Source organism: Vipera ursinii (genome assembly GCF_947247035.1).
Source record: "Vipera ursinii genome assembly, chromosome: 5".
Classification (NCBI taxonomy): Eukaryota; Metazoa; Chordata; class Lepidosauria; order Squamata; family Viperidae; genus Vipera; species Vipera ursinii.
Window position 1 is genome coordinate 95372889 of NC_139518.1, and position 12648 is coordinate 95385536.

Consider the following 12648-nt stretch of genomic DNA (forward strand, 5'->3'; position numbering starts at 1 on the left):
TCGGAACGATGGAAGGCTGAGTCAACCTTGAGCCTGGTGGGACTCGAACCTGCACTGATTGCAGGCAGCTGGTGTTACTTAAGGAGGCATTAGCCACTGCTTCCCAAGAGCTTGGGAAAGATTCCATGGATGCAAATCCTCAAGGGGAAAATAACCCAAGAAGCTTGGGAAACTTTGAAAAGTGAGATTATAAAAGCCCAGTCTAACACAAAAAGAAAAGAAGGAAAATAAGAGACTTCAAAAGAAACCAGCCTGGCTGCACAGAGAACTCTCTGATAAACTGAGATTTATCGGAGTCTAGGGTTTCCTGTTTGAGCAGGCGGTTGGATTAGAAGATTCCTTGCAACTCTGTTATCCTGTCCTGTCTTAACTGCCATGAATGTTTTGGCTAGTGACTCATTTCAATCTCTTTTGGAATAGAATATATTCTCCTTTTAGCATTGCAGCAAATTACCTAACCTTCACAGATACTTCTTGCACAGAAACACATTGCACACAAGTCCTTCAGAAGCAGTTCTGCCCTACTGCTTAGACCAGACATGTCAAACACAAGGCCCGGGGGCCGGATACGGCCCGTGAAGTGGTTTCATGCGGCCCATGAAGCCATCCTGGAAACAGGGAGGGAACGGCCCCCACTGCCTTGGCCCTGGCCCACAGACCCTCCTTCTGCCAGAGACCCTCAGATCTGTCCCACTCCTGCCCAGGCCCCCATAGGCACCCTTGATGCGAACCATGTAGAGCTGGCCACGCCCACCCAGTGGGCCATATGCACTCTAGCCACACCCACCCAGTAGACCACACCCACCCTGGCCACACCCACCCGGCCCCCTGAGGGCAACCGCAATGCTGATGCGGCCCTCAATGAAATTGAGTTTGACACCCCTGGCTTAGACAGATTAGAGCTAATAGGATTATGGGAAGCTCTTTCTCTCTGTTGCAAAACCAAACCATATTTATTTACTGAGGAAGGAGATGGAACTCGCCAGTCACATGTTTTCCCTTGTTTTGCTCTTTTACTTCTCTGAGACATATCTGGCAACTTCGGATTGTGTCACAGGATGCTCCTGTTTCAACGATACATTTGGAAGGTAAGAATATCTGACAACAGCATAATATTGAATAGCTTCCTATGGGGGAAATTCAGCCGAGGCTTATCATGAAATGGATATATTAGTAAATATCCAGACTGACGGCCTATCCAGATTTCAATATAGAAGACAGGAAATTGAATAAACCTGGATATGGTTGATCAGCATACACCATTCCTTGGTTTTCAGTGGAAATGTTTGTCAGCCAACAGCCAGATTCAACCCAGATATAATAATAATAATCAGAATATTGCTGGAAAGGACCTTGGAGGTCTTCAAGTCCAGCCCCCTGCTCAGGCAGGGGTCCCTATATTATATATGTATATAATTGTATATATTATATATTATATATGTATATAATTGTATGCTTGAATTATATTTATGTGATTTATTCCTGTAATATTGAGAGATTTTGGCTATTATACAAAGAATGGTTTGTGTTTTATAACTTGGAAATGAAGAATAACCATTATCACTGTTAGGGTTCCTGAATGAGGGAGGGAAGGGAAAACCCACTGCACTGTATGACACAACACAGAGGGAATTAAAAATGAATGCAAGCTACCCATCAAAACATTGTTCCATTTTCTGATTTGATTTTTAGGAGTTTGTTTTGCGTCTCGACATTTTTGAGGAAGATCCCAGATGAGATCCCTCAAGATATCAAAAAAATCAGAATCGAAAATTCTCTGCTCACCGAATTGTTTCGCGGCACCTTCTCTAACGTTAGCACCTTGGAATACCTGTGGCTTAATTTTAACAACATCACAGTGATGGATCTAAGAAGTCTTGAGCACCTGAAAGAGCTGAAGGAGCTGAGAATTCAGGGGAACCGGTTGCGTTCAGTACCATGGACAGCATTCCGAGAGACACCCGTTCTAGAAATTCTTGATCTCAAATGTAACAAGATTGATGTCCTACCAGAGCATGCTTTACGCTACCTTTCGAGGTTGACCTACTTAGACTTATCTTGCAATGAGCTTACTGTCATCTCCAAAGAAGTGTTCTATAATTGGCCTGTCTACCAAAAACTCCAGCAGCTGGAGAAGAAAGCAGAAACCGTTTCTAGTACCGTCTTGTCTTTGCATGATAACCCATGGATTTGTGACTGCCGTCTGCGAGGGTTTGTCCAGTTCATCAATTCCATAGGCCCACCCATGGTTCTCATAAATTCCTATTTAATGTGCTCAGGTCCTAAATCTAGGGCAGGGAAATACTTCCATGGAGTGGAGCTGAACAGCTGCAGGAGTCCTTCTGTGACATCTTCCAAACCAAACATTACTGTGTTTCTTGGAGGAAATTCAACGTTGACTTGTTTGGTAAAAGCTAATCCTTCTCCAAAGATTTGGTGGAACTATCCACTAAAACACTTGTGGGGGTTTAATGGTGAGTGTGATTCCAGGCTAACGTAAAATATTCTTATTTTGTAACAATTGTAAATATTTGGCAAGTCATTTTCCCCCCTTCCTCTTCTTGGAAATTCTTCTCATCGGGGATTGGTCCCTATAACAGTTAGGCTGGTTTGTTTATCTCATTAATGGGAGAAGATCAATTATTCTACTTCGTTGGTGTACTGAGTTGTCAGTGCTTCAACACAAAGCTTACCCAAGGCTTGAACCATTTTCATACAAGTAAAAGTCGCCCTGAGTCTGCTATCAGAATTAGAGCAGACGTATCAGATATATATTTTTTATCAGGATATCTTCAGTTTTATTTGTTTATTATTTATTAAACAAATTTATGTAGATGCCCAACTAATATACAGGTGACCCCAAGCAGTTTACAGCATTTAAAAATCCAGCATTTAAAAACCATGACACCATGTTAATTTCTGAGGCCCAGCCCTGCTGACCGAAGCAGGTTTTAAAGGGCATTTCATAAAAGTAGGAGTATGGGGATTCATTCGTACTTTGATAATAATAATAATAATAATAATAATAATAATAATAATAATAATAATAATAATAATAATAATAATAATAGAGTTGGAAAGGACCTTGGAGGTCATCTAGTCCAACCCCCTGCTCAGGCAGGAAACCTTATACCATTTCAGACAAATGGCTGTCCAGTCTCTTCTTAAAAACTTCCAGTGTTGGAGCACTCACCGCCTCTAGAGGCAGGTTGTTCCACTGGTTAATTGTTCTCACTGTCAGGAAGTTTCTCCTTAGTTCTAGATTGCTTTTCTCTTTGGTTAGTTTCCATCCGTTGTTTCTTGTCCTGCCTTCAGGTGCTTTGGAGAAGAGCTTGACTCTCTCTTTTTAATGGCAACCCCTTAAATATTGGAAGGCTGATATCATGTCCCCCCTCGCCCTCCTCTTCATTAAACTAGACATGCCCAATTCCAGCAACCATTCCTTATATGCACTGCTTTTTTTGTAAAAGAAAAAGGTGCCGGAACTCACACATCATACAACCCGCCTTGCCTACCCTACAAGGTTCCATCCAAAAAAGGTGCCGGAACTCCGTTCTGAGCGTTCTATAACAAAGAAAGCCCTGCTTATATGTTTTAGCCTCCAGTCCCCTGATCATCTTTCTTGCTCTTCTCTGCACTCTTTCTAGAGTCTCAACATCTTTTTTTACATTGTGGTGACCAAAACTGGATGCAGTATTCCAGGTGTGGCCTTACCAAGGCATTGTAAAGTGGTATTAGTACTTCACGTGATCTTGATTCTATCCCTCTGTTAATGCAGCCTAGCACTTTGTTGGCATGTTTGGCAGCTGCAGCACACAGCTGGCTCATATTTAAGTGATTGTCCACTAGGACTCCGAGATCCCTCTCACAGTTGCTACGATTGAGTAAGGTACTACCTATACTATACCTGTGCATATGTTCCATAGAAAGGAGCCATTCCCCAAGGAGGCCCCTTTTCATGGTCCCAGCAGTTGTAGATCCTTAAACACAGGGTCTCATAACATACCCTGCCTTTCCAATTTTTCTTAAACTTACACATTGCCTTTTCCTTTTTTGTGTGTGATATATATTATTAAGTTTTACAATAACAATCTTTGGTGCTTAGTGAAAGGTGCATCATCTGGCTTCATATATTTAAAACAATCAGTAATAATTCATTTCTAAAATTAATCAACATGTCGGTTAACAATATATTTCCTTGATCCTCTCTTCTTACAGTAATATTCTTCTTTTATCTAGATTAAACAAATATAATTCTTAATACTTTCAATGCATGCCACGTTGAGTGTAAACTTTTTTTTAGTATTTGTACATATAATAATAACATCAACATATAAGATCTTTTCTCATCAGCTTATGTTTCAATTGTATTTATAAAGGTCATCTTATTAGGTCGTTATATGTCCTGTTTTCAAGATTCTTATTGAAACTTAATTTCCCCTCAGTATTCAAACCACTCTTATCAGTAATAATTTTCTCAAAATTCATTACCTTTGAATATCCAAACTTTTCATTCAAATACACCGTCTCAATATTTTTACATTTTATATATTATAAAAGCATTATACTACCTATATATCTTACCTTTCTTGCCATAGGACCTCTTTATGTCCAAGCGTTGTCTGTTCTTTTGACCATATTCAAACAAATATTTAATCATATAGTACGCCATCTAATAATCTTACTATAGGGCAGGGGTGTCAAACTCAATTTCATTGAGGGCCACATCAGCATTGCAGTTGCCCTTAGAGGGCCGGGTGGGTATGACCTGGGCGGGCGTGGCCTACTGGGTGGGCGTGGCCAGAATGTGTATGGCCTACTGGGTGGGCGTGGCCAGCTCTACCTCGTTCGCATCAAGGGTGCCTATGGGGGCCTGGGCAGGAGTGGGACAGATCTGGGGGTCTCTGGCAGAAGGAGGGTCTCTGGGCCAGGGCCAAGGCAGTGGGGGCCGTTTCCTCACTGTTTCCAGGATGGCTTCGCGGGCCGCATGAAACCACTTCGCGGGCCGGATCTGGCCCCCGGGCCTTGTGTTTGACATGTCTGCTATAGGGCCTCTTTATATCCAAACTTTATATTTTTTTAACTGTATTCAAACAAGTGTTTAATCATATAATATTCCATCTGATAAGTTGAATCATATCTCTTAACTCCAACTTTAATCTTCTGTCAATCATGCGGTGTTGTTTCAAGGTAGGATCTTTATCCGATGGATAATTTTCTTTACAAGAAGTCCCACACTTAATATTTGTCATCTGTGGTTAAAATAATGAAGCCACAGGTACTGGTAAGTCTTGTCTAAAGGCCTTGTAAAATTGCTGCCTACAAGAATAGACATGACTGATTTACATAGGCAAAGTGTTTGAGGCAATAAACTAACTTCTAAATGTCCAATTTAGAGGACCCCGATTGGATTTAATTGGATTTTTTTCAGTGTTGATGAACCATTGATCACTGTAGTAGACAGTCGATATACAGTACATTACCTGCTTTCTTACTTTTATTTATTTATTTATTTTTGAAGTCTGTTCTGTACATCAGCTGCCACACAGTACAGAATACGCCTCACAGGAACTAAGCATTATTAACAGCACTGAGCTGCTATCATTGAGCAAAGAAAATCAAGATTACCTCCAATTGACATTAATTTGACCTAGCTGAGTAACACTTCAATCCTGTTCTCCTTTCTTCACCATCCTTCATGAGGATTCATGCTTTTTCAAAACATATCCGTCCTGTTTACCATTATCGAAAGCTGAAAGGCAGATACGGATGCATTAGGCAATATTACATTATTCATCTTTACATATTTGAGGATCAGAGTAGAATCAAGCCACTCATTCAGATGTTGCCTTTTAGTGACTGGGTCAGGACACTATGTGGGGAAATGTGAGGGGTTTTGTTCCTTGTTTGACCACCACTAGTGTTAAAACCTCATGTCCACCCAACATGGGTATAGTTGATTGGTATATTAACCTTAGGATGTTGATTATTAGTTCACAGCATTGTTACAGTAGCCAGGAGACCACAATGATATTAAAGAGCAGTAGTTTGTTTATTTATTTATTTATTTATTTATTTATTTATTTATTTATTTATTTATTTATTTATTTATTTATTTTATTGGATTTGTATACCGCCCTATTCCCGTAGGACTCAGGGCGGTTTACAGGGCAGTTAAAACCATGAATACAAAAAATTAAAAACAATTAAAACAATTAAATTAAATTCAAGCCCCAAGAGTAAATCTAAAACCCAGTTAAATTAACAACCCCACAGTCTGGACCAAACAGATCGAAGAGGCCAAGTTTTCAGGTCCCGGCAAAATGAGCGAAGGTCGGGGGCAGTCCTAAGTTCTGTGAGTAGTTGGTTCCATAGGGCAGGCGCACCCACAGAGAACGCCCTTCCCCTGGGAATTTGGCTTGCCCAACTACCGGCCCTTTTATAGGACATGTTTACACGCTTCCCAGGGTGAGCCACAGGAGGGGAAGCTGGCTTCAGATCAGACAGAAAGATGAACTGCTCTTCTTGCAGTGTCCCCCAAAGGCTGCTCCCTTCCTGGAACTGCCTTGCGAGCGGGCACCGCAACCAGGAAACCCGAAGGTTCTTTTTCGCGAGGCAACTTGACTATCTCGTTTTTCTTGGAAGCTTCTCGGATGAGAAGTGAAACGTCTTCAAGAGAAAAACGAGAAAGTCCAGTTGCCTCGTGAAGAAGCACCTTTGGGACAGCTATGACCTGGAGGACCTGGGAATCTCCGTAGACACGCAACCAGGAAAGTTCAGTGTCATCAGGACTCTGCCTGCCTGCACAGAACACCAGCTCGTCTCCTCAACAAAGTGGTACCTATCTATCTACTCTCATAGAACATGCTTTCCAACAGTGGACAGCAGCTGAGATGAGGGACAGGAGCTCAACTTGCCACGAAGCGTCTGGGCTCGAACCGCCGGAGCTGAGACCATCTCCAGAATCATTAAGCCACTGAGCCGCCATGCTTGGTTATGGGTGTGGATGATTATGATGCGGATACATCCATTCACAAACCCAGCTGTCAACCATCAGTCAATATTAAAAGTAAAGGTAAAGTTTCCCCCGCACATGCGTGCTAGTTGTTTCCGACTCTAGGGGGCGGTGCTCATCTCCGTTCCAAAGCCGAAGAGCCAGCCCTTGTCCGAGGATGTCTCCGTGGTCATGTGGCCGGCATGACTAGACGCCAAAGGCGCACGGAACGCTGTTACCTTCCCACCGTAGTGGTCCCTATTTTTCTACTTGCATTTTTATGTGCTTTCGAACTGCTAGGTTGGCAGAAGCTGGGACGAGTAACAGGCGCTCACTCTGCTACACGGCACTCGGGATTCGACCCGCCAAACTGCCGACCTTCTGATCGACAAGCTCAGCGTCCTAACCCACTGAGCCACCCAAACTCTAACTGTAACCCATTTGGATTATTTTTTTTAAAAAAAATGGGAGACTGCTGAAATAAGCAGATATAATAGATTGGTACGCAAACCTCATTGGTGAGCAAAAAAAAATTAGTTGGCAAAAAAAGAATAAGAGGCACATTTAATGACTGCACATAGAAATATCAGCTGCCTTGATGTTGAATAAAACTTCTATGACCAACTAAATTTGGGAAGAGCCATCCCCTATCAAGGTCTTTTTGTTTTCAAGACTATTAGCTTAGAAAGGAATCTGTCCATACAATAAAGCTTGGAAGAGATGGCCTACTTGGGAACCAATTTTTCAAGAGAATCCTACCTGTATGGTTCCCTCTCGTAGATACAGTACATAGATGATCATCATGTATTTCTGCAGAGATGCAAAAACCTGGTTTCTGGGAAAGAGCTTTTGGGGGTGTCCGCTTCTGATTGGTCACATCATATTTTTTTTTAACATTTATATATAATATTTAGAAACTGCCCATCTCCCTCATGGCGCAACTCTTTTAAAGCTGATGTAGCTTTTTCTGTTCTTTTTAATCCTTGTCGACGAAGTACACCAATCAGATTTGGTGGGAAAAGAGGAGCCTAGAGATGTTAGCACCAAACAAATCAAGAAGTCTTCATTTTTCACAAAAAGATCTCGAGCAAGGGGCACCAATCTCTGAAAGTGCCAACGGTGTTCTGCAGCTGCCAAAAAAGCCAACACAGTGCTAGGCTGCATTAACAGAGGGATAGAATCAAGATCAAGTGAAGTACTAATAGCACTTTACAATGCTTTGGTAAGGCCACACCTGGAATACTGCATCCAATTTTGGTCACCACGATGTAAAAAGGATGTCGAGACTCTAGAAAGGGTACAGAGAAGAGCAACAAAGATGATTGGGGGACTGGAGGCTAAAACATATCGGGAACGGTTGCTGGAATTGGGTATGTGTAGTTTAATGAAGAGAAGGACGAGGGGTGACATGATAGCAGTGTTCCAATATCTCAGGGGCTGCCACAAAGAAGAGGGAGTCAAGCTATTCTCCAAAGCACCCAAAGGCAGGACAAGAAGCAATGGATGGAAATGAATCAAGGAGAGAAGCAACCTAGAACTAAGGAGAAACTTCCTGACAGTTAGAACAATTAACCAGTGGAACAACCTGCCTCCAGAGGTGGTGAATGCTCCAACACTGGAGGTTTTTAAGAAGAGACCGGACAGCCATTTGCCTGAAATGGTATAGGGTTTCCTGCCTGAGTAGGGGGTTGGACTAGATGACCTCCAAGGTCCCTTCCAACTTATTATTATTATAAAGTGCTATTTTTTTTGGGGGGGGGTTCCCCCTTTCCTTTATTTATTTATTTATTTATTTATTTATTTATTAAATTGGTATGCTGGCCCTCTCTCTCTATCAAGCAATGGGACTTTCAATTCAAAAATGGATTTTTTTTTACCGCCAGGTAGTTATGTTGTACACATCTACTGTAATATACCTGGAAAATAAACATCTTCGTCTAACACTGATGATGTTACCTAGTTTGGATAATGAAACGTCTGCAAGGAAACAGCCAAGCTCAGAGAGCACCAAGGACCCCTCAAATATTTCCCAGATGATCCTTTTCCCAAGACCAAACCAGTATTTTTTTTAAAAAAAACAACAAACAAACCAATTTTTAAAATTTTCTATTATTACAAAGTCATACGTGCTTAGTAAACAATGTGTTGTCTGGGTCCATTTTGCCAAGCCAATTTTGAAGAGGGGGGGTCACACATTCCGTGGGGTCGTTATAGTTGAAAATAGAAATTGAGTTGCTTGTTCCTGTTCTCTTTCTGTCTTTCTTTCTCTAGTTTCCACTACTCACGTGAGCGAAGAGTCTTTCGAATCAGAACTGGTGATTCCTTCGGCCCGTCTTGTGGATGAGGGGAATTATACATGTACAGCTGCCAACTTCCTTGGCAACGCCTCAGCTACCACAATGCTGGATGTTCTAGCTCCTGAACGAGCGACCTCTTCTTATTCTTCCTCCATCACAGATGAAAAGGCCTACATTGATGTGCAGATTGCCAAGCAGAGAGTCTACGGGATTACTCTGGAATGGCATACCTCAGCTGAAAAGCCAGAAGAAACCTGGCATACTCTCCATTTTGGCAAATATGACGATGCTAAGAAAGACACCGTTTACATTGGGCCTGGGATCAATACATACTCCATTAATGATTTGCTCCCAGCTACCAAATATGAAGTGTGCGTAGGTCTGAGGAAGCAGGTGCCCCCAAAGAGCCAGTGCATTGTGTTTGTGACAGGAAGTGACGTCAGTGAGCTGGAACAGAGGGGGCAGGTGATCCATATGATTGTCGTTATATGTGCCATGGTGTTGGCGGTCCCTGCTGGGATGTACCTGTGCACCTCGGAGGCCAGCTGCAACTGCAAAGAGAAGTGGGCCAGCTGCTGGGCCCAGAAGTGGGGCAGAGGCATCGAAAGCGCTCATACCAAAAGCAAATTTGATAGCTTGCCAGGAGGCAGTGAAGAGGGACTGTGCCGTCAAGACTCCAGTGATGACCAGGTGGAGAGGCAGGAAGAGAAGAAGGAGGAGAAGGAGAAAGCAAAGAAGCAGTCAGCTGAGGGTCCAAACAGTGCAGATCTCTATTAGCTATTTATCCATCCGTGCCCCTGCTAGGAGGAGGAACAGAAGCATTCCATCCAGATGAGTCAGTAGGTAGATAGTTAGATTGACTGATTGATCAATTTAACTTGTGTGCCTCCTCAGTCATGGAGCAGCAGCGGGGGGGAGAAGCAGCAGGAAAAGGAGAAGGAGGAAGAGAAGGAGGAGGAGGAGGAGAAGGAGGAGGAGAAAAGGGAGAAGGAAGAAGAGGAAAAGAAAGAGGAGGAGGAGGAGAGGAGGAGAAGAAAGACAAGGAGGAGAAGCAGGAGGAGAAGGAGGAGGAGGAGGAGAAGCAGAAGGAGAAGAAAGAGGAGGAGGAGAAGAAGAAAGAGAAGAAGGAGAAGGAGAAAGTGAGGAGGAGGAGGAGGAGGAGGAGGAGGAGAAAGAGAAGAAAGAGGAGGAGGAGGAGACACAACATTCCAGATTTAACAACTGCTTGTAAGAAAAACAAAAAGTTTGGATAGCGGATGTGGCACTACCTGTGGAGAACATGATAGAAAGTCACAAAATACAAAGTCCTACAAATAGAATGATTCTGGCAAAAGAAATCAAAGATAGTACCAATAGTGATCGGGTCTTGGGTGTAGTTCCAGACCATCGGGAGCACCACTTGAACACCATTGACAAAAATCACCTTCAGTCAATTACGAAATGCAGCTTTACGTGGAACAGCTTACATCCTGTAACACCATCAAACAAGAACATCTGCCTATTTCAGGTCATTGGGAAGCACTCGATAGGTGGCTAAAAATGTCACATCCCATCTAAATCCCGTCTGCTATATCTGTCTGACTATGTGGCCAACTATAATAATAATATCCAACAACAAAGAACACAACAAAGTCCACTAACAGTCATAAGACATGAAACCAACCTCAAGCCACCATCCTCATGGCCAGTTGGAATAGCCAAGTTTTTAAAGAATTGTGAACTTGAAGGTTGTATGAACTTACAAGAGACACAGTTTTGTAGTTGAAATCAAAGAGGCTTAGTTTCTACATCCCAAAAGTTGGTGAGACCTGGAAGGAGCAGATGAGACCTAGTTCTCATCAGATGAGAATGACAATAGAATTGACATACAATGACATACAATTTCCAAAAAATACAAAACCCTAAAATGAATTATTGTAATGTGGTGTAGTTGCTGATACATTGAATTAGGACTGAGAAGATTTACAATAACTTCAAGTCAACTCTTTGCAGAGCAAGCTCACTAGTGACATTGTCTCTCACCACGACTTGTGTTACAGGATAGTTGAGGAGATTAAGTAAAAAATGATTCCCAGATAAGTTACTTAAAATGTCTTCAGAAAAGCAGGATCTGAATGAAAGAGAGATCCAACTTGGAAATAAGGAGGAATTCCCACGCAGTGAGAACAATTAATCAGTGGATGGCTTGCCTTCAGAAGTCATGGGTGCTCCATCACTAGAGGTTTTTTAAAGAAAAGATTGGACAGCCATTTGTCTGAATTGGTATAGGGTCCCTGACTTGAGCAAGAGGTTGGACTATAAGACCTCCATGGTCCCTATCCTTCTAATTATAATAATACTTTTATTCCTAACAGTTATCTATTTTCCTAGCCAGAGTCAAACATCTGTTTAGTAGTATAATATCCCATCTAATAGGTCAGAACCTCAATTTTCTTCAGTCTTACTCTAGCTTTCTTCCTTTGCCAAATAACTTTCTAAGTCAGTGCATTTAAATCATCAAGTAGCTCTTCCTCTGTTTTTGTATATATTATATGGAATGAGGAAAAGAATTTGTTTGAAGTGTTTTTGGAAGAACGCTCAACCCATTTATATTCATTAAACAGCCTCCATCCTTCTCCTTCGGTTTTTCTTTTCATTTCTTGTGTGTCAGTATTCAGCATTTCTCCTAAACGCTTTATCATCCATTTGATCAGCTCTTCTTCTTTATCCTCAAGTGTGTTCTGAGATCTTGACAAGTACAATGTTTTTTCCATTTCTGGTGTTATCACTTCAGCTTCTAATTTTTCATTTGTCTGTATCTGTCTGTTAATTCCTTCCTTTAGGTCCTCCATTTTTGGATCCATTTCTTCTAATTTTCCTTCTGTATTCTGGATTATTAGTTCCTTCTTTGCAGTCATTGTCTGAATTTGTAAGTTTAGGTTAGAAAATTGTTCTTTCATCTCATTTGCATTATTTTTAGTCTCATCCTGAAATAAAACAATTGTCTCTTGGGCTGATTTCAACATAGAAAGAATTTCTTTCTGAGATTCATTTACATTTTCTTGTTGACAACTAGAATATTATACTTTGTTATGAGATGGGAGATATGAAAACTCTAAAATGGTTTAAATAAGGGAAGCTTTTGGTTACCCAAATATAATTTATTATGAGAAAATTATAAGCGATGGAGATATTTTGAACATTGATGGGAAATTAAAATTTTAAAAAAGCGGGAAAAACAGGATATTGATTGAATAAATGGAATTTAAGTGCAAATGCAGTTGAGATATATTTTGGCTAGAAAAGATATTATAAATTGATACTATCGATATTATGTTTAGTACCAGAAAAATGTGATGAAGATGTCTATATTTAATT

At 41.4% G+C, this 12648-nt stretch overlaps 1 protein-coding gene across 1 annotated transcript; it reads left to right on the forward strand.

Annotated features, from left to right (window-relative positions):
- Positions 1-972: 972 nt before the first annotated feature.
- Positions 973-10068, forward strand: LRIT2 (leucine rich repeat, Ig-like and transmembrane domains 2; the record flags this gene model as incomplete). The annotated part of the gene is made up of 3 exons (XM_083364911.1): positions 973-1088; positions 1693-2474; positions 9266-10068. 3 exons carry the CDS (start codon positions 973-975, stop codon positions 10066-10068), a joined length of 1701 nt encoding a protein of 566 aa, XP_083221037.1.
- Between the last annotated feature and the right edge of the window lie 2580 nt (positions 10069-12648).